Source organism: Cricetulus griseus, chromosome 3 (assembly GCF_003668045.3).
Source record: "Cricetulus griseus strain 17A/GY chromosome 3, alternate assembly CriGri-PICRH-1.0, whole genome shotgun sequence".
NCBI lineage: Eukaryota > Metazoa > Chordata > Mammalia > Rodentia > Cricetidae > Cricetulus > Cricetulus griseus.
This window is the reverse complement of record NC_048596.1, coordinates 48797299-48818779: the sequence shown is the minus strand read 5'-3', so window position 1 is coordinate 48818779 and position 21481 is coordinate 48797299. Positions and strand designations below refer to the sequence as shown.

The window sequence follows — 21481 nt, the reverse complement described above, 5'->3', positions numbered from 1 at the left end:
CAGGGAGCTCAAGTACTGATTCTTGGGGCAAAAGCATGTGACAGCCAGATCCATGCAAGGTACCCTGGGAAGGAAGTCTCTAGGAAAGACTAAGGTAAGGGTCTGGAAGAAGCTAGGACAGAGAGGGGGACATGGGCCTAAGGACAGAGGTATAAAGGTGACAAAAGACAGAAAGAGAAGGTACAACAAGCAGAGACTGAGGCGCTCACCCTCCGGGCTTCACTCTGATACTTGACAGCCTTTTTGGTATCTGCCACAGCCCGTTCCACAAAGCCCACTGACTGGTCCATGTTGTTCTCAATACGGTCAATCATGGCTCCCTTTCCCCAGATGCAAGATGTGGTGGCAACAGAAACAGACAGGAGGAGGGAGAAAAAGCACAGTAGCAAACAAAATGGACTCGCTTGTCTCAAGACAGAAGGAAAACCTCACCTTCCGAGCCTGACCCTGATACTTCATGGCTTTTTTAGTTTCATCCCGTGCCTTCTCCACATGGTCGACGGTGTGCATGACATTCAACTCTATGTTATCTAACATCTCACCCTGGAAAGGAGACACAAGTCACACCTGTTAACCCATGCACAACAGCCCCAGCTAATGTGAAGGGACTCAATAGCCTTCATGCCAAGACACACAGAAACCTTAGAGAACAGCCTTATGTTGAGCAAATGTTCCCATTTCCCATGTGATGACCTATAATTCCCCAGATTTAACAGTGGTCACTCATTCTATAAATCCTGCATTACTTCCTTGAGATCAGTACTGTGTTGAACATCTGAAGCAGTTTTTCGAGATGTTTAGTAACTGTGTAAATATACACAGACATTCCCTCTGTCACATTTTTTTAAGTTTCCTATCACTTAACATATAGAGATGAACCAAAATAAGAAAAGCTCATATTTTTATAATATCACCAGAATTCTGTCCCCTTCTTGGCCATTCAGACCCAAATCAAGTTCATTCAGCCTAAGATGAGTTCATTCACTACTGTAAGATAGCGCCTGGCACATAAAAGGTATTCAGTAAGCATCAGGTTGGCAACAGTAGAAAGTACTTATGTTCAAGGGAAATTCCCACACTCCTTACGAAGTAGGTGTTGGGTTTACCCATGCTCATCTTCCCCTCCAGACACTAGTCTTTTAATAAGAGTCCCAATTACTTCCCAGCTTTTACTTCCTACCAAGGAAGTTTGGTCACTCCAGTTACTTCCTGAGAATCTAAAGTAGAGCACGCCCCTCACCCACCCAGACCTTTCTCAACCCCATCCTATCACCATAAGGTTCTCAATAAGCATAGCAAGGCACTTACCATCACTTGAAACTCAAACCAGATCCTCGGCAAGGCAATATGGTGGGAAAAAAGAAAAGTGGGAATGGGGGGATTGAGAAAGGGTCTCAAAGGCCAGAAAGAGGAATGGGGGGAAAGCACAAAACCAAAGGGCAGAGAACTAATAAAAGAAAAAACTAGCCAATCAGTGCTTAGGCTTCAACTAGGTTCAGTGGTCTATGTATTAAGCAAGAGTTTCCAATTCTGTCCAGATGGCTGAGCAGCTGGAAGTTCCTGATGAAAGTTGCACAGCACTGTGACCGTGCATGATATCTAACTCTATCCCAAGAACCAGGGACAAACCACCTAACAGAAATGAAGACCATATGCAAGCACTATTGAATTCCACCCAAGCAGGCATTCCTTGGGATGAACTGTCAAAAGTGTCTCTATAAATATTCTTTTGCTGATTCTTCATTCATGCTACTATTGATTCTTAGCAAAAAAAAAATGCTGAGCTCCAGGACAGGCCCCAAAGCAATACTGAGAAACCCTGTCTCGAAAAAAAAAAAAAAAACAAACAAAACAAAAAACACAGAAGTTTCAAAGGGGAAAGAAATGCCAAAAAGCTCAGAAACAAAGGGAAAAATAAAAACAAACAAAACGAAACTGGAAGAATTAACTTGCTTTTAAGTTCTATGGTGAATTGGAGGGAAAAAATTTTCAATAAAATAATTCATATCAGTTAAGCTGACTGCCAAGGCTTTGCCAGCAAGACTTACCCTTTTTTTCTTTTAAGGAAGAGTGGGTCTCATGTAGCCCAGCTGTACCTAAGACTTGCTCTGTATTAGAAGATAACCTTTAGCTCCTAATCCTCCTGCCTCCATCTCCCAAGTGCTGAGATTATAGGTATATGCCACTATGCCTGGTTTACGGAGATCTGGACCAGAAGATGGCTTGGACCCAAGGCCTCATGAATGCTAGCCACGCACCCTATCAACTGAACTACACATTCCCCAGCCAAAGAACCCCCATGTCTTTACTTTTTTTTGGAGGGGGAGTAGGAGGGGATAAAAAGATGCTGGGTGAACTAGGTTCTTGTCATGACATAGGAAGCTTCATTACTAACTAGAATCACAGTGAAACTGAAGTAACAGGTAGAAATAACAAGACTGAGCTGGCTCAAATGCCAACCCTTGATAAGTAAGAATGCACACCTCTTCCTGAGACACTAGAATTTTGTTGCTCCATGGTAAAAATTCCCTATTCCCTCCCCCATCAGATCTCCAAAATGTCATTTATGGTTTTCAGGGAAATGTGTGCTTTTTCCCAGCCGGCTACCTGATTCTCCACCAGCATGGCGATGTCCATAAACATGTCATGGAGCTCCTTGATGCTGCTCTCCAGCCTCACGATATCCTTGTGCCGGCCCTCAATCTCACTGAGGGCTTGCTTGGAAATCTGCGAGTCGATGATCTACAACAGGCCCCATACAGACAGGCCATCAGCCACGCTTGTAACAGACTGCCCCTGCAGAGCCCTCACACCCCACATAAGCTCCCTCCCCTGCACAGCTGCAACTGCAATGAAGCTCCCCCATGACCCTCCCTGTCCATGGTGCCTCGATCACTCACTCCAGAAGTGAAGATGGCAGGGTTACCACTCTCCAACATCTCTTCCAGCTCCTCGTCTGTTGTCTTCTTGCCAGCTTTGTAACAAAAGAAAAAAAAAAAAACATAAAATATAAGATCAAAGCACAACTCCATTTAAAATTTCCTCCCAAACAAACATTGACTCCAACAACCCTCTGACTCTTCTCATTTCTCTCCCAATTCAATCCATCTTTAATATTACCAGCAATCAATCCCCACCCTAAGCACAGACTCCATTACTTCTCAGCTCAAACTGATTTTTAGCCCCAACCACCATACCACAGACCCCGAGACTCTCATGACAGTGCACAATTTGTGGCAGCCCTGCCTCAACCTTACACTGCAGCTTCAAACACACCCTCCTTCCAGCCTTCCACTCCTAGTCAAGCACATCTGCCTTTTCTTGACATCTTTGTTCACACAGCTTCTCCCACTTGAAGCCATTTTCCCTGGAAGGCCTACCATTCCATATCACTAAATTCCTAAACAATGGAACTATGTCAATTGTTTAAATCTTCACAGCAACTAGCACTACAACTTTGTTTCGTAAATGGACTTTCCATTTAACAGCAAACGATGCAATGGGTTCTTAGGAGAGCGACCTAAGAACTTAGTGGGTGACCCCTGCAGGTATGAAGACTGGATCCCAAAAGAATAAAATTCCTTGGCTCAACAAATGTAACACTTTCCAACCTAGGATACCATATTACAGATATATCAATCCCATAGCGTCTTTCCTGTGTTTGAGCCCCAATCAGAATGTAGAAGACACAAGCAGCAGGGTCACTGTTGCTTCTCCCAGGACTTGGGTTGGACAACCACATAGCAGGAAAAGGTAGGGACAGACATTGGCCCAACTTCAAACACATACTAATTTCAAGCTGCCGTTGGATGCGCCCTTTGCTGCGTTCACGGAAGTCCACCTGAGCTTCGTTGTACTTTGTCATCACTTCCACAAACTTCCGGGAGAGGACGGAATGCTACAGAAACAATGTTACATGAGTAGACCCCGGGAGATGGTGTAAACTCTGTCCCGCCCCCAACACAGTCTAGTCTGTAGCAGCCTGGGTTTGAAACCAAAAGACAATACAAAACCCAAGTTTGCTTTCCTGGTTTGGTGCTATGGGAAGAGTCCATTGCCACTTCCACTACCCATTTCCTCCTTTACTGAATTCACATCATAGTTTTAATCATAAGAGAGAATCACTGAGAAGTTGAGAGCCCAGTAGCAATTTTCCACCATAGCCTTGGCTAAAGCCGTCAGGCACCCTTCCCACAAATAGTCCTTACCCCAACCGACGACCTCAACTTTTCCTTGCTTACAAACAGACATTTGCTCTCAACAGACCTTCATAATAAGTTTAATCCCTTGCCCACCTCACAGCATCCAGCCCTACTGATATCTTTTTTTTTAACCAAATGCACTGCTTCCATGTAAGTTCAAACTAAATCACTGCAAAAAAGCCTCTTGCCTCTTCCCCGCTCACATCCAAAAGACTATCATATCCCCCTAACATGCTGTGTAACCTGAAACAAATGACTGTCGGCTACTGCATCAGATCCAAATTCCCTCAACTAGTACCTAAAGACCTTTGGAGTGTGATACTACATCATCTGCTGGAAAGTTAGCATCTGCTACCCAGCAACAAACTCCTTTCTCAAGAGACGTTATTCCCATTATATCCATCCTATACTCATCCCCATCCCTGTGCCGCTGCCACCACCTTCACTGCCACTCCCACCAGCGCAACCACTCCTCTGCTACTGCCAACATGCACATGCACAGTCATACTCATCCCTGATCCTATTTCTTATTTCCGCTCGAAAAAGGGAGGCTCTGCCTCCCGAGCCTCTCTATACCAGCACTCTTGCTTACCCAAGGGCCAGTTTCTCTAGCTACCCCCAGTTCTCCAAGAAATCATCCAGTGATGAGACGACCATATATTCAATTATGTCGTCTTACATTGTTCTCCTGCTATATAGTATTTATTTACTATACCACTTAAACATCATATCAGGTTCCTCCCTCCTGTTTTTCCTTGTTTTTTTTAATGTTCTCACACTATAGCTCAGGCAGGGTAGCCTTGAAGTCTTGGCAGTCCTCTTGCCTCTACCTCCCAAGTATTGGGGTTATGCTTTGTGTTAGTTCTCATAGGACAAAGATCATGTTTTTGATTACTCCAAAGTGCCTGACTCCAAACTGGACAACTACTAACAATCTTTCGAAGAAAGACATCAGTTCCTTTGCCTATAAAACAAGGGGGTGCTAAAGCTGAGTTCTGAAGAGCCTAGGGAAGTACTTTAAGTGCCTCCTTTTGAATGTGAGAGAAGGTCAAAAGGAAACAATGGGCCCTGACCACTGCTTCAACCTGGATGGCACCCTTTTCCCAGTTCCTCATTTCCAATACAATAGAATCATATTTTTTTCAATGCACAACAGTGAAAGATAATTAAAAGAATAGTTAAAAAATGATTGTTAAACCAGAAACAAAGTTACCTGGGACTTTCGGATCCGAAGGTCTGCTGATGACCGGACATCATCTTCTTCAATATGCTTCTCCATGCCTGGAGTGAGAGAGTTATTCTAACAACATGTCTGTCCTTCCTTCCACAAAGTATCCTATCCACTCAGCAATACAAGCTGAGCACCCTTTATGTGAAATGCTTAGAACCAGGAGTGTTTGAGATTTTATGAACACTTGGAATATTTGCATATATATAACATTGGGGATGGCACAAAGGACTCATTTGTGTTTCATATATACCTTAGAGCTTAGAGATAATTTTGTACTATATTTCTAGTGCACTTGTGGGGTTAGGTGTGAAATTTTCTACCTACAGTGTCATGAATGCTCAAAAAGTTTAAGATTTTGGAGTACATTGAATTAGGAAATTTTGGATTAAGGATGCTCAACCTGAACCTCCTTAAAATACCACGTAAAAATCAAATGAACAGCTTATCACAGGACAATCACATTATCACTATTTTCAGAAGCTGTCTTCCTCTCTATACCCATTAAAGTAACTGTTGTAATTTATTGGAGAGGGAAGTCATACTGATTTCCTCTCTTACCAATAACACATACTCAACAAGCACTTTAAATGGGAACATGGATTGCGGCTGTGGAACTAAGCAAGCATTTGCGATCTCCAAAAGGAGGGTGTATGACAGTGGCTTCACTGAGCTATGCTCCAAAACCAGGGAAGGAGGGAGGGATGAGAAGGTACACAGTAAGGAATGTCTGCTGGCTAAATGGCAAACCCTGTACCTATGCCTCTGCAGTTACCTCTCCAATGTACACGGGTGCTGGGGAGCCAGCAAACAGAAGGACTACGCTAAAAAGTCACAACAGCAGTGGGAAGCATATTTTTCTGTTTTTGTTTTGGCTGGGTGGGTTTGTTTGTTTGTTTGCTTTTCAAAACAGGGTTTCTGTATGTGGCCCTGGCTGTCCTGAAACTAGCTCTATAGACCAGGCAGGTCTTAAACTCACAAAGATCTGCCTGCCTCTGCCTCCCAAGTGCTGGGGTTAACGGCACGGGATACCACTGCACCTTGGAAAGTACATTTTAACTTCCACTTCCTAACATCAGTTCTGGACATTTTCAATTGCAGTGAGAATTCAAGGGCTGATGGGTGTCTAAGGATACAATAGGTCAGTCCAGGGACATTGCCCAAGCCTCCAGTAAAAATGGGACATGTGATGTCACCCCCAGTGAGATGACTGGCAGTTGAGAAGTGAGCCCTGAGAAGCTGCATCTAGTTGTGGTAGAGACTGGCTTATTCCTGTGTTCCCTTCTTACTCTTCAGCTTGTTCCGGACGTTGTTGGCCCTCTTCTTGATCTCAGTCGTGAGCTGTTCAAGGTCATCTTTGGTTTCTGGGTAAACATAAGAGGCAGACTCAGTTAGAAGAGAGGGTGAACTGCCCGTGAGTTACAACAATCAACAGATGAAGCAGAAGCTTTCTCAAACACCTGCTGCCACCGCAGTGCTCATTTCAGTTCGCTATCCAGAATCTACTATAGATGTGACTGTATCACAGAGAAATTGGTTGTTTGTTTGTTTGTTTGTTTGTTTTCTAAAGCATTTCAAACTGAGGGGATGGCACAGTGGTAGATCACATGCTTAGCATGCACCAAGCCCTGGTTTAAATCCTTCATATCCAAAATAAATTATTAATTAACTAAATAAAAGGCATTTTCCAAGCACCCCACCCCAGACCTGAAGAACCAAATACCCCAGGGTCAGAGCCTAGGATCTGCTTTATTTAATAAGCCTCCCCAATCCCAGTCATGCCTTTAAAGGAATTAACTTGTTTACCATGTGTGCTCAATCTCAGGACATAGGAGAGGAGTCTATGGACGCTCTGGGGAAAAGAAATTTCAACCAAAGCCCATTAACTTAAATGAGGCAAATATTTATGACGAACTTACTACATGCCTAGAACTATCCCAGCTAATGCATGGAGCACCGTACTCATGGTGGGTTTATGAAGCAAAATTAACAAGAGCTAGGACCTTTCATTCCAGACCCATCACTCAGTTCCACTCACACTTAGAACTGAGTGAGAAACTAAGGGATCAGATATAGATTCAGCCTTCAAGGAGCTGAGCCTGGCAGGAGATGAATAGGAAGTACATCAGAAGTCTTGATATGTAATACCAGGTATGGTTTAAGTTCTGAGCAAAGTATGCATGGGATGTTTAAGGAGAACCTTAGCACAGCCTCAGGGATCTGGAAGAGCCCCTAAAGGCAGAGATAGTAGAACTGAGTCTCAACAAAAACTACAGGGTAGCAAATAATAAAAGTTAGTTAGTTAGTTAGTTAGTTAGCTAGTTAGTAGGTTGGTTAGTTAGTTTAAAAGAAAGACTATAGGTTAGCTAGGTAGCCAAGGAAACTAAGAGCAGAAATCCCAATGATATATATAAATAAAGAACATTTATATATAAAGAACATGACGGAACAAGGAATGTTTGAGGAACAACTAGAGGTCAGCATAAGGCTAGTATCAGCAGGACAGGGCAGGGGTGGCAAGAGAAAGTGTGGAGAGGAAAGTGGGAACATGAGGAGACAATTCCCATGTGCTCAGGAACTGGAGAGCCACTGAGCAAGGTAAAGGAAGAAAGGAGCAGACTGTTTGCTTTTCTTAGAAACATAAAATACAGGGCTAAACTGTATTCTCCAAATATAAAACACTTAGTGGAACAAAAGTTTGCCTCAGAAACAGTAACAAAAGCAAGTAAGAGATGGAAGAAGGGGCTTCATGAACTTGAACCATTCCAAAACACCTCATAAGGAAAAGAATGAATAAAAATGAAACTTAGGTAGAGTTCTGGACAGGAGCTAGTAAACCCACTTCAGTCAGAAGAAAGAATGCAAACCAAGGCACAAAGCGGGACAGAGCTTGGGATATATGAGGAGCAGAAAAAGGCACTGCTAGTCGTGAGAGGAATGAGCTTGGAATGAGAGGAATTTGAACGGTTCTAGTGGGGCTATGAAGACAAGAACTGGTGGAGGCTGGAAGTGAGAGCTCAGAGAGACAAGAGAGGTGTTATGTGATATGGTATGTACATTAGCACAAGAGAATGTATACGCTCTCCTGCTGTTCCCAGAAGGGAGGAAAACAAGCCTGTCTCAGCCCAGGGTGACTCAGCTCAGTCAACACTCACTTGGCTCTGGAATCGGTGCAGAGAGAATGATACTGTAGAGTTTCTTAGCTTCCTCCACACTCTCTGAGATCTTGTCAATGTTGAGCCGAGTTTCCTCAATCTATAATCAAAAAGACAACAGAGGGAAAATAGTCCACACCTGGAAGGAATGCTTAGCAGAGCTTCCTGCTGCAATCTGTCCACCTTCTGTTTGTGGAAGAGCATGAAGAAAATCTTCAGCTGCCCAGGGAGTGCCATCTCCACTGTCAAGGAAATTAGTCTATAAAGAACTGTCATTACAATCCACACTCCTCTCCCTGAGAGGGAAGTAATACTCACCTTGAATGGTAAGGTTCAGTGGAGAACAACCCTCTGGCCCCCAAAGTGATAGCAGAAGAGAATGAGCATGGGATGGGGAGAAAGGAAAACAGTCAAAGAGAGCAGAGCAAATGTAGAAGACAAAGGACAGGGGAAAGAAAGAAACCCGGCAAGGCCATCTCAGAAGACAGCCGGGCTTCTGGATATATTCTGGTGAACCAGCTATTACAGGCTAACCCTGGCAGCTGATCAGGACCCAGAAGTTACAGCCTTGGATCATTTCTGTCATTTTAAGGTTCCTGGCTGCACAAGTATATGCCATAAAGGATTTCCAATAGCATTTTGTTTTGTGACAGAACACCAACAACAACAGTTCACCTCAGCTTCATCCACTGGCACCAGGGGCCTGGGCACCATGGCCCCAAAGCAGATGTACAGAGGGGGCAGCAGATACAGAAGAAACCTCAGCACCCACTGTGCCTATCTACCTCACCCCAAAGTGAAGGGGACATCAACACCGCAACAATTAACCAACAGGAACCTTGTCGTTGACATAATATATCTTATTCATAATACATAATCTTAACATCTGGAATGCAGATTCAGTGCATAGGTTACTTCAAATCCAGTACCCCCTTCTCCAATGGATAGGTACCTCTTTTCAAAAATCTAATTACAATGCTTCAGAAAATAGCAAAGATCAAGCTTGAGCTTTCTATCCCTCACAACAGCATTTTTGCCACCCAAGAGATATTTTTTCCTCTATAAATATGTTGGCTTATATGTACCATAGTTTGACAGTAGGATCACTGCTGAAAAACATAAAATGAAATATTAATGTAATCATATCAAAGTATAAATTCACATAACCACAACTACTCAAATTTTCACTTAGCATTTTAATAGCTGGCAAAATAACATTTAAGAGTATATTAGTATTATTATTCAGATTAGAAAACTAAAATTTAATAAGTCATAACCCACCAGATGTGGTCACACATGTTATCTCCTGTGAACACTGGTGGTGTTTAGACAATACACTTCTGCCCTTCTCCTTTCTCTCTACACAACACTGGCTTCTGTGGCTAGTCTTATGAACTAGGAGAATCCTGGTCCAAACTTTGGTCAATGGTAGAGAGACAGAACATGGGAAGTTGCAAAGTCTATAATGCCCCAAGTACAGAGTCACTACAGGCATATGGAGACTGAGAGTTAGGACCAGGTCATCCCATCTTCTGCTTATGTTCTAAATGTTCAAGTTCTGGAGCAAACACCACCCCTACCCTACAACTACAACTGCTTTATTCCCTGTGTGCTATCCATCTCACCATCTGGAGGCATTTCAGGGATCTTGATAAACAGCACTTTAATCAGTTCACCAAACAATCAAAAACCCCTTTAGAACTTCAGGGTGAGCAACTGGTAAACCACAAGAGCTTTCTCTCCTTGAGCTTTGTGTCAGTTTTTTCTTGGAAGTGTTCATCTTCCTAAACAATCAGGAGATTTTTAAACAGTGAATAGAAAGAAGCATTGCTGATAGATTAAGCCAACCCAAAAGTAGGTTTTTCAAATCACCACTAAATTTAAGGCTAATGCATCCCCAGTACCTTTTTACTATCTATTGATTTTCAGACTATTTACCAACAATCTGTCATCAATATGAGACTCTAGATAATACAATTTAAAAAAAAAACAGTATCAAACAGAACAAGTTCAGGGTTCAGCTCCACCTCTTAGCACTTTTATGACCTTGAACAAGCTTACACCACATCAAGTACATAATGAATGTTAGACGATAACAATGAGTACAAACAGTAATAACAACTGCTCGTTTATTATATGCCAGGCACTATGCTACCCCTTTAAAAGTATGTCTCATTTAATCCTATAACAATCCTAATGTCCTCAGTAATCACTCACAAAAATCTAAGAACATCAGGACTCTTGATGGTAGGTGCTGCCAATTAGATTGACCACGTGATATTAACCGAGATCATCTCACTGAAAGGAGGAAGTTGTTTTGGTCTTTTTCCATTTCCATGCACATGTGTGTTATGCACTGATGGGGAAAGTACTTCTGTGTATGTTTATCTTATTGATTGTTAAATAAAGTTCTGTTTGGCCAATGAGACAGCAAGTTAGGCAGGACTAGGAGTCAAAGAGGATTCTGGGAAATGTAGTAGAGAAGTGGTGTTCCAGGCAGGAAGTGACATAGCAAGGAGACTCATTTAAGAAAGGAGAAAAAGGAAGTGTCCCTTTTCCCCTCCGCTCTTGCAATGTGATCCACTGGCAAGGAGGGACGCCAATAAGGCATCCAATAAGATAAGTCTTATAAAATATATAGATTTATGATCATTGAGACTGAGCTAACAGATGATAATCCTAGTCATTGGCCAAGCAGCATTGTACCTAATACAAGTCTCTCTGTGCATTAATTAGGGCCCTAACTCAGGCAGGCAGCTGGCATAGAGCGCACACGTAGCGGTGGGGCTTGGCGGCTTTTGGTGGAAAGATATATCGTAACAATGCGTACATGTGTTAGCAAGTGGATGAGCACATATGGGTACAAATACACACATGTGAACATGTGTTGAGGCCTGAGGTATATGTTGGGAATCATCTTCAGTCCCTATGACACCTTATTCATCAAGGCAGGTCACTCAATCATACCCAGCATTTGTGGACGTGGCTGCTTACTCCAGGGAACCCCTATCTCTGTCTTCTGAGGATGGAATTACAGGTGGATATCATGCCAACTTAGCATTTACATGGGTCCTGGGGATCTGAGCTGTGCTCCCCACACTTGCATGGCAAGCACTTTAACCACCCAGCCATCTCCCAGAGCAGGTGGTAGTTATAAAGTTTTTTTCATGACTTAGTTTTTCAGCTTCTTCTTATGAATGAAAAGTATGACCTCAGAGTTGGACTGACTAATAAAAACAAGTTTTCTAAGACAATATTCTCAAATCAACTAAGTTGAAACACTAATCCTCCCTAATCAGAATGTCAATCATAAAAAAAAAAAACATGGTGAATAAATAGACAGTTGGTGGGGTGTAAATTAGTACAGCCACTACGGAAATCAGTATAGCAGTTCCTCAGAATGCTAAAAAAGAACTTGTATATGATTCTGCTGCACCACTCCTACAAATACACTTGAAGGAAATGATGTCATCATGCAGTAGAAATACCTCACACCCATGTTTACTTCGGCAATATTCATAGCCGAAACTGTTAACAGATAAATGGATAAATGTGTGCATATCAGAATACTACTGAGCCATAAAAAATAAAATACTATCATTTGTAGGAAAATTGATAGAATTAGACATTATCATGTTAAGTGAAAAAAATCATGTTAAAGCAGTCTCAACTAGGTATGTTTTCTCTCATACAGAATTTATACACACACTCTCTCTCTCTCTCTCTCTCACACACACACACACACACACACACACACACACACACACACACACAAAAGTAGGTGAGGCACTACCAGGAACTTAGAAGAGGGACCAAGGTAAAAAGTACGGGCATAGTAAGAAAGGTGGCTTCAAACAGAGCACAGTATACACATATATGCCATATAAATCTGCTAATCTGCATAATACAGTGTAATGCAGTTCCCAGCAAGAAAGGGCAAAGTGCAGGAAAGGAAGTGGAGAGATAGGTCAAAAGCAAATTGCCAAATGGCCAGCCAAGGCTTCTTGCCTCACTATTGGAAGAGCCTAGAAATCAGAATCTACCAGCTTGCCTACTTCCCTCTCATGCAAATACCCTACTGAAAGAGTTAAGAAGGTCTTAACCTGCTGGTTTTGACCTAATGCCTGGATTTCCGAATTATAATCACTTTGAAAGATCCTAGGTTCTAACAAAACTCAAGCCCAAACAGCAAATCCCTGTGCTTCAAGATTAGTTCCTCTGTAGCTCCTACTGCTCCATCCAGACACACCCTTCCCTAGCCCACTCTCCAGTCAGGCTCTGGAGAACTTGGCCTGTTTTTTTAAGTATGATCCAGATGCTTCAAATGCCATGGCTATGTTTCTCATCTCAGACTACTTGAAAGACCCCATGATGCCAAACACACAGAGTCACTCTGTAAATGTCTGGTTAATGAATGTCTGAATACAAGTAACTTAAAGAAATAAGCAGGCTTGAAGAGGTGGGGAATAGTTCAGTTGGTAAAATGTTTTGTGGTGATATATTATTTATGATTTGTTAAGGCTTACCTGAGGATTCAGAAAGCAAAGTCAGCCACAAGCCATAGAAGCCAGGCACACGCCTTTAATCCCAGCAGCCAGAAGTTAGGAGGTGGTGGTACACACTTTTAATCCTAGGACTCAGGATTAAGAGGTAGACAGATCAGATCTATACAAGATTGATCCAGTCGTAAAGAGAAACAGCTCACGCAAAAATGATCTGAGTACCTGGGATTACATGCCTTTAATCCCAGTTTTAGGGAAATATGTAAGACAGGAGCAAGGTCTCAGTATCAGGCTTTCATTCTCCAGCCACACTGAAGAGAGGTTACAGTCTGAGGCTTGGTGAGAGCTCATGGAGATAGGATCAGCCCATTCAGTCTGAGGTAAAATAAGAGCTAGTGGCCAGCTGCTTTGCTTTTCTGATCTTTAGCTTGAAGTTTGAACCACAGTATCAGTCTCTAGGTCATTTATTTATCACATTACCATGTTTGTCTTGTAAACTTAGGAAGCTGAGTTCAATTCCCCGGAACTCAGATAAAAAGCCTAGGTATACAGGCATGTCTGTAACCCTAGCACTGGGAAGGCAGAGACAAGTAGTCCCTGGCCAGCCCAACTGGTGAGTCTGTGCCAATGAAAGACAATTTCTCAAAAGAGGTTGATATCCTGAGGTTGACCCCTGAGGTTGTCCCCCAGTCTCCACACACACATATTCATAAATGTGCACTTGCATACACACATACCTGAGAGAGAAAGAAATATGCTTCACACCCCAGCAAAATAGTCTCATTTTTTAAGTATACCCACAATGAACTGAATGCTGTACCCCCACAAATTCACACATTGATTCTTAATATAAAGGTATTTAAATGTGGGGCTTTTGTAGGTTACTAAGTCATGAAACTGGATCCCTCATGAATGAGATTAGCAGCCTTTGCTCTCTTTCCATTTTGTGAGGCCACAGAAAGTTGAAGTACTCTGAAATCTAGAAGGAGAACCCAGCATAATCAATAATGCTGGTACCCTGAAAGCAAACTTTTAGGCTCAGGAACCACAGCAAGTAAGTTTCTATTATCTACACACTATCCAAATAATGTTCTTTGTGACAGCAGCCCAAACTAAGGTAGACTCCCCCAAAAAGAAGTGGTACATTTTCCAAAGGGTAGCCACTCAACCTTGTTAATAAAAGTTCCATGTCAGGTCTGTGACAAGCTAAACACTGAGAGAGCCTAGCAAAGCAAGTTCCTTCACTATGGGACTTCTTGGAGCCTTTAGGAAGACCATGTGCATTCTAAATGTCTGAGAGAGGGCCAGCATGATGGCTCAAAGGGTAAAGACACTTTCCATCACCCAAGTTAGACCCCCATGGCCAGAGACAGCCAACTCCCTTGAGTCAAGTCATCCTCTGACCTACACATGTGCCGAGGCACACATACACTAAATAAATGTGATTAAATTAAAAAAAAAAAAAAAACCACAGCAATATCTTTAAACAAATACATCTCTAACAGAAAAAAAAGGGAAGTTTCTCAAATATTTGATCAGAGGTCTATCGAATCTCACACTGCCATCCAGAATGAATATTCTTTTTTTTTGGGGGGGGTCTCTGTGTAGCTTTGGAGCCTATCCTGGCACTCTCTCTGGAGACCAGGCTGACCTCAAACTCACAGAGATCCGCCTGCCTCTGCTTCCCGAATGCTGGGACTAAAGGCTTGCGCCACCAACGCCCAGCTAGAATGAATATTCTTATTGCCCAAACAGCCACATCCAACCTGTGCCCTATAGTTTAGTAACAGTCCCTGGCTGTGTTTGGGCAGCATGTGGCCATCTCTAGAGGATCTATCATGCAAGGCTCTGTGGCAATCATGGTAATCTGAATCTCTCTGCAAAGTATTCACCCTCTTCGTATCCCTTCCAACAAAAGTTGATCTTGACCTTGTACCATTACTAACTAGGAAAACAAACTCTAGTCTTTACTCACAGACCAAATCCCCCCATCCTCCTACCTTGCAAGGGATACTGCCTCTAAGGACCCTCCTGTGATTCAGGAGAAGAGGGAGAACAGATACTAGAGAAGATTCCACATTCATAGAGAACATATTCTTTAACACATGTGAGGCTCCAGGGCAACCTGCAATGACTAGCGACAATGTCTTCTGACATCAACTCAAGTCCACCTCCACCGCTGAACAAGAGCATTGTCTTCTACTGTCCACAAGTAGAACAACACAAGTGTTGTTAGAACTCACTATGAGTCCTTGACTGATAGGTCACACCCACCCACAAGCAAGGTGTGGAGGCTTATAGCCAACTTTCCAGTCAGGTCAACACACACTCAAGTCAGGTCTTCAGCCCAGTTCTTAATCTAGCAGACGAGCAGGCATGAACGGTCAAGCTCCCTCCACAAATCCATTCAGGGGAACTCTGGAGGACGGCTTCTCCACACCCACAATCCAAATGGTGGGAAGCCCTTGAATTGTCCCTCAGAAAGAAAATGATGTCTCTAGTTTCTTTCCAGGAGAATGAAAAGATAATTACAGAAAATGGTAGACACAGACACTCAGGAACAGTAGACTGGGGAGGAGAGGGTGTTAATACTATTCACTGTGTATATACATGCCTGGCAATACCCTGGATAATTTATGAGCATAATTGGACCCAATCAATATAACCCTATGGGAAATTATTATATGATTGATCCCAATTTACACATAAGGAAAACAAGACTCAGCAGGTTAAGGAACAGTCACAAAATTAATAGCTGGTCAGAAGCAGGCTGAGATCTGAACCTAATTAGACTCAGCTCCAAAGCAAGCATCTCTGTCCTGATACAGAGACATGCTTCTACCACCTCCTATTACTGGAACTCAGCCCTGTAAGGCCTGCATGCCCAAAGTACACATGAATCTGTAGGTGCACCTGACTTTACAAACACATACCAATAGCATCTCCTTCCCTCTGTCACCACTAGAATCAAGACAATTAGGAAAATTACAAGAAACAACAAATTTGACCAATATGAATCAAAGGCCTACAGAAGCAATAGTTTCATTTTTACTCCTAGGTTGACAATGTATTTAAATTATATAATTTTAAATAAGAAAAGACATCATTAAAATGTTGTCATGTACTTAAGACTTTACAAGTCTATCTTCAATTACATATAATTTACTTTTTAAAATCATTTTTTTATTTTTTATTTTATTCTATGTGTATGGGCATTTTGTCTGCATGTATATACATACAATGTGCCCACAGGGTCAAAAGGGAGGCATGAGATCCCTGGCATTGGAATTACAGATAGTGTGAGTCACCGTATGAGTACTGGGACTCAACCTGGTTCCTCTAGAACAGTGGTTCTCAATCTTCCTAATGCTGTGATCCTTTAACACAGTTCCTCGTGTTGTGGTGACCTCCAACCACATAATTATTTTCCCTGCTACTTTACAAGTGTAATCTTACTACTATTAAGAATCATAATGTAAACATCTGTGTTTTCCATTGGTCTTAGGTGACCCCTGTGAAAGGGTCATTCAGCCTGGGGTCATGACTCACACATTAAGAACCGCTGCCCTAGAAGCAAGCAAGTGCTCTTAACTATTGAGCCATCTTTCCAGTCTCTTTCTGCTGACTTCCTTAATAAGATGTAAAGTCTAGATACTCCCAAGAATTGAAAACAGAATCTCCCTGGAACAATGCTGCCTGCCCATCTGTTCCTTTGCCAGCATTGAAAGATCTGAGGTTTCTTTATTCTTACTGAGGAAACTGTGTTTCCTCGTGTACATTCAGAAAAAAAAAAAAAAAATAACACAGGAAGACTGCCCACCTCAGAGAAGAACTCATCCATGAAGGCTGTGTTGTCGATGGCAATCTCAACCTCGTCAGTGTCATCATCCTGTGTCAGCTGTTTCTGCAAGAGACCAGAACAGGCCAGAGTGAGAATGACAACACAGTGAACAGCTACCACTATTGATGGGGTTTTAGTTAAGCATGCATAGATAGATGATTGATTGATTGATTGATTGATGATGCCTATATATCTATATTTATATAATTACATATAATTTTATTTAAAATGAATAAAATTGATGTTATAATACTCTGGGGTTGCCTATAATTAAATCTAAACTCTGCCATCTCCTGACTTTGTGCAAGGGAGAAGAAGGGACAAGCAAGTTGTTGGGCCTGGGGTTCCTTAACTGTCCAAAGCTAATAGCACTACTTTATAGAGTTACTTAGGAAATAAATGATATTATCTGGGTAGTGGTGCCTTTAAACCCAGTCCTCAGGAGGCAGAGGCAGATGGATCTCTGAGTTTGAGGCTAGCCTGGTCCACAGAGTGAGTTCTACAAAATCCAGGGATACAAAGAGGAAACCTGTCTCAAAAAAGAAAAAGAAAAAAAAGAAAAGAAAAGAAAGAAAGGAAGAAAGGAAGGAAGAAATGAGATAACAAACATAACACATGTGCACAGGATTGAGTACTCTGTATAGTCAACATTAGGGCCTTGGTTGTTGCTCATCTGTCTTGTTTTCCTTTGTTTTATACTGGGGGTCAACACCTAAGCCTTCACAAGCATTAGTTAATTGCTCTGTCACTGGACTCCATGCCCAGTCTAATCTGGTTACTACTGGTAGTGGCATTCTGTAACTCACTCCAGCTGAAGAACCTAAAACGAAGAAAGTTTAGTAACAGACAGATTCTAACCTCCCATGTGGTTTAAACAAGTTCCAAGTGTTCAACAAACCATGAGCTGCTGATCCTCACAGCTGGAGTAAAGATTTCCCTGTGTTTAGAAACTACCTATTGCAAAGAAAATCATGTTGTTCCCTACCCAAGAGCTGGTGTTTACAAGGAAAAGGAAGTCTCCCTTCCCCTCTCCCCACCTCAGGGAGTGCAAACCTTCTCAACCTCATGCACCTTCCTCAGCAGAATTACAAAATGGCTATCCAGAGGAAATGACTCCATTCCCATCCAGCAACAAAAGCCTGAGCTGTTTGCACATTCTTCCTGATTGCTGTCTCCCCCAGACAAGTGCTACACAGAGGGCACTGCTGACTTCTGAGCACAAAGAACACTGGCTGTTGAGAGTAGAGGAGGGGCAGGGGAACCCCTACACTTGCTTCATCATACTCTTCAATGGCTTATAGCCTTCTACATCCAACTACATCACCCTCAATGGCTCAAAACTCCACAAGCAACGAAAACAGGCCACATCACCGGTTAGCACCCTACAAATCCAAAAAATTCACATAGAAATTTTCAACCACCTGGAAAATCTCTTAAAGGGTTGTCCCAGCATCTCATTTTTCGTCTAGTCTGGGACAGTCAGCATCCCAAGCTTAATAGCTACATTGAAGAGGGGAGCTGAATCTGAGGATCCTCTTACTTATTCCACAACTATCTCCTAAAAAAAACTCAACTAAAGTCTATGGCCATACCACCCTGAACGCGCCCAATCTCATCTGATCTCGGAAGCTAAACAGGATCGGGCCCGGTTACTACTTGGATGGGAAAAACTCAACTAATTATGTCCTCCTGACACAAGGTCATATAATGACAGCTTGTCTCCTAGGACCAAAATCCCTCATCCCAAAAGAACACACAGAACCCTTAAAATCCAGCCACACCCACATTTCTCCCTCAACGCATTCTTGAGATCAACCACTTGAGATTCCTTACATTTCCTAGACACATCACTCCTTTATATGTAACATTTTTCTTTCCATGCTGCCACACAAGGATTCTAACCAAAAACACCATCTGTCCAACTACCAAAATCTTACTCATCTTTAGAATTCACTTCAGACAGCCTGAATCCTGTCTCTCCCATGCAAAATTCAAAACCTCCCTTAAGATCCTGTTGCTCAGTAAAGACCTTCCATAGCAACCACCATGGCCTACTGTCATTAATCTATACTCAGTGACTAGAAAACACCGGAGATTGGGTTTACCATGTGTATCCGTTATAATACGCCCATTGGTGTGTCTGCCTGCCAGCCCAGGGTACCTTCCCTGGAATGCTCTTTCACCCTTCCTACCTGACTTTGGAAAGGCAATGGAATTACTCAAGCTCCCTAAGGAATCATAAGGAATCTAAGCTGTGAGAAGAGCCTGAAGGGAATGGAGAAGGCTCCATTCCCTTCAGTGGCAGCACCCTCCTCTCCTGAGCCCCACTTCCCTTGGCAGCAGACAGATTCTGCAGATCTCCCCTTGTAGTCTTTGTTAGCTCAACAGTTCTTTTGCTCATTTAGCCAAAGACAGCCTTCTTACCTGCAATTAAAGTGCAACACCACAATTATTGTAGTTATTTCACTAAGACTTGTCCCCATAGGCTCATATATTTGAATGCTTAGACACCAGGGAGTGGCACTATTTGAAAGGATTAGAAGAACTGGGTGTGATTGTTGGAGGAAGTGCTTCACTGGAGGCAGGCTTTGAGATTTCAAAAGCCCATGCCAGGCCCAGTCACTCTGTCTCTCTGTCTCATCTCTGTCTGTGTCTGCCTGTCTCTCTGTCTGTCATCATCCCCCCACACCTACAAATCAGATGTAGAACTCTCAGCTACTTCTCCAGCACCATGTCTGCATGAGTGCTGCCATGCTCCCTGCCATGATGATAATGGACTAACCTCTGAAACTCTAAGCAAGGCCACAATTAATGCTTTCCTTTGTAAGAGCTGCCTTGGTCATGATGTCTCTTCACAGCAAAAGAACAGTGACTAAGACACTTGTAATAATTTATTTCATGCTTCCTAAGTATTTAATAGAAATTGAATCACTTCTGGCTGAATGCATTCACATTAGCCTGCAGCCTCAATTCACACATCACTTTCCAAAATTTGAGACAAAATGTTCCATTACTCAAGCACCCTTAAGATCCAAGCCTCTCAGAGGCCTCCATAGGATCTGTTCTGCAGGGAAGACACCTGCACTATTTCCTAGGAAACACAAAGCCGTTCTTTCTCTAGGAAGTTAGATAGTAAGCTTTTGTCAAGAACATCCTTTTTTAAAGGATTTATTTATTAATCTATTTTATGTGTTGGGTGCTTTGCCTGCATGCATGCCTGTGTAACACTTGCACGAACAACACTTGCATGTTGTATCTACTGGTATTGGAGTCAGAAACAGCTGTGAGCCACCATGAGGGTACTCAGAATAGATCCAGGGCCCTCTGTAAGAACAGTATATGATAATAACTGCTGAGCCATCTCTCAGCCTCAAGAATGTTCTTTCCCAAGAGGTGGCCTAGCAGCTCCATTGAGGGAAGGGACCTCAAGTATGTAACTGATACACATACACACAGAGACACAGACACAGACACAGACACAGACACATGATGTCAATTTAGGGTCCAAACTGACACATATATTTATTCAGGCTATAGGAAGAAGCTACTTCGTGAATGGATCAAGGGAAGTTTCCAGAAGCTGGGAACAACTGTGGACTGGAATATGAGAAGCAGACACTCAGTAGTTATCATAACATGAGCTTCTAAGACTAGATAGTGTACAGGGGCTGCCCAATGGCTCTTGGCTTTGAGCAGGCTTGAGACAAATGGCCTGGTCCACCTTTAGTGAGAGAGTGAACTAGGAAAAGGAAAGAAGAGTCCTAGGTAACCTTCAAACTGAGTCCAACACCTATTGCCATTCTAGCTGTGAGACCTCACTCAAGCACCACACCTGCCTAATATTTTTAAACCATTGTTGGTACTAACACCACACACTGTCTTACTTGAATGAGAACTGAAGAAGTCACATATGGAAATCTTTTAGTACAATACTGAGCTCCCCCTCACCAGCAGTGTCAGGTGTCAATTTCCCCATGGCATTAGAGATGTAGGCATAGAAAAACAATCCCTGTGAGGAGAAGAGATCATCCCCTTCCCCTCCCTAAAGGCTGCATCTGTAAGATAGATCTGCCGGGGCAACATATACCAGGGTTATAATGTGGCCCTATCACCAGACAGTCACTGAACCTCAAATACATGGCTTAACACCTCTGAGCCTCCATTTCTTCATCTATAAAGCAGAAAAGATATTGTGTCATAGGACTTAGCTTGAGTAGCAGGCTCTGTACCATTGCAATGGCATCCCCAAGCACTTGATCTCTTTTCCAATCCAATTACCTCCCCAACTCCCAATATATATCAACTACTAACAAAGTCAAAGATCTGCTCTTTAAAACCCTTTATGTCTGTCTTAGAGTCACAGACTCCCTGCTCAGCAGCAAGCACTTTCTGTCCCCACCAACCTGATCCTGTATCGCCTACACATGTCATGTTTACTCCTGTTCCTAGGCTTTCTACTGGTACTATGGTCCTTCACGGAGTTCGTGTGTGTGTGTGTGTGTGTGTGTGTGTGTGTGTGTGTGTGTGTGTGTGTGTGTGTGTGTACTGATTTG

General features: G+C 42.6%; 1 protein-coding gene across 2 annotated transcripts in view; it reads right to left on the bottom strand.

Moving 5' to 3' along the window:
* Stx3 (syntaxin 3) overlaps positions 1-21481 on the bottom strand; it is a 38425-nt gene that overhangs the window by 4690 nt on the left and 12254 nt on the right. The window contains exons 2-10 of one of the 2 annotated variants that reach the window (XM_035441972.1): positions 16908-16991; positions 8586-8685; positions 7237-7282; positions 6720-6794; positions 5416-5483; positions 3790-3898; positions 2901-2974; positions 2608-2742; positions 433-543 (exon numbers count right to left, since the gene is read on the bottom strand). In XM_035441972.1, the coding sequence (XP_035297863.1) occupies positions 433-543; positions 2608-2742; positions 2901-2974; positions 3790-3898; positions 5416-5483; positions 6720-6794; positions 7237-7282; positions 8586-8685; positions 16908-16975 (786 nt within the window). In that variant the 5' untranslated portion in view covers positions 16976-16991. The remainder of the gene's footprint in view (positions 1-432; positions 544-2607; positions 2743-2900; positions 2975-3789; positions 3899-5415; positions 5484-6719; positions 6795-7236; positions 7283-8585; positions 8686-16907; positions 16992-21481) is intronic. The other variant, XM_027406642.2, reaches the window with a different exon arrangement.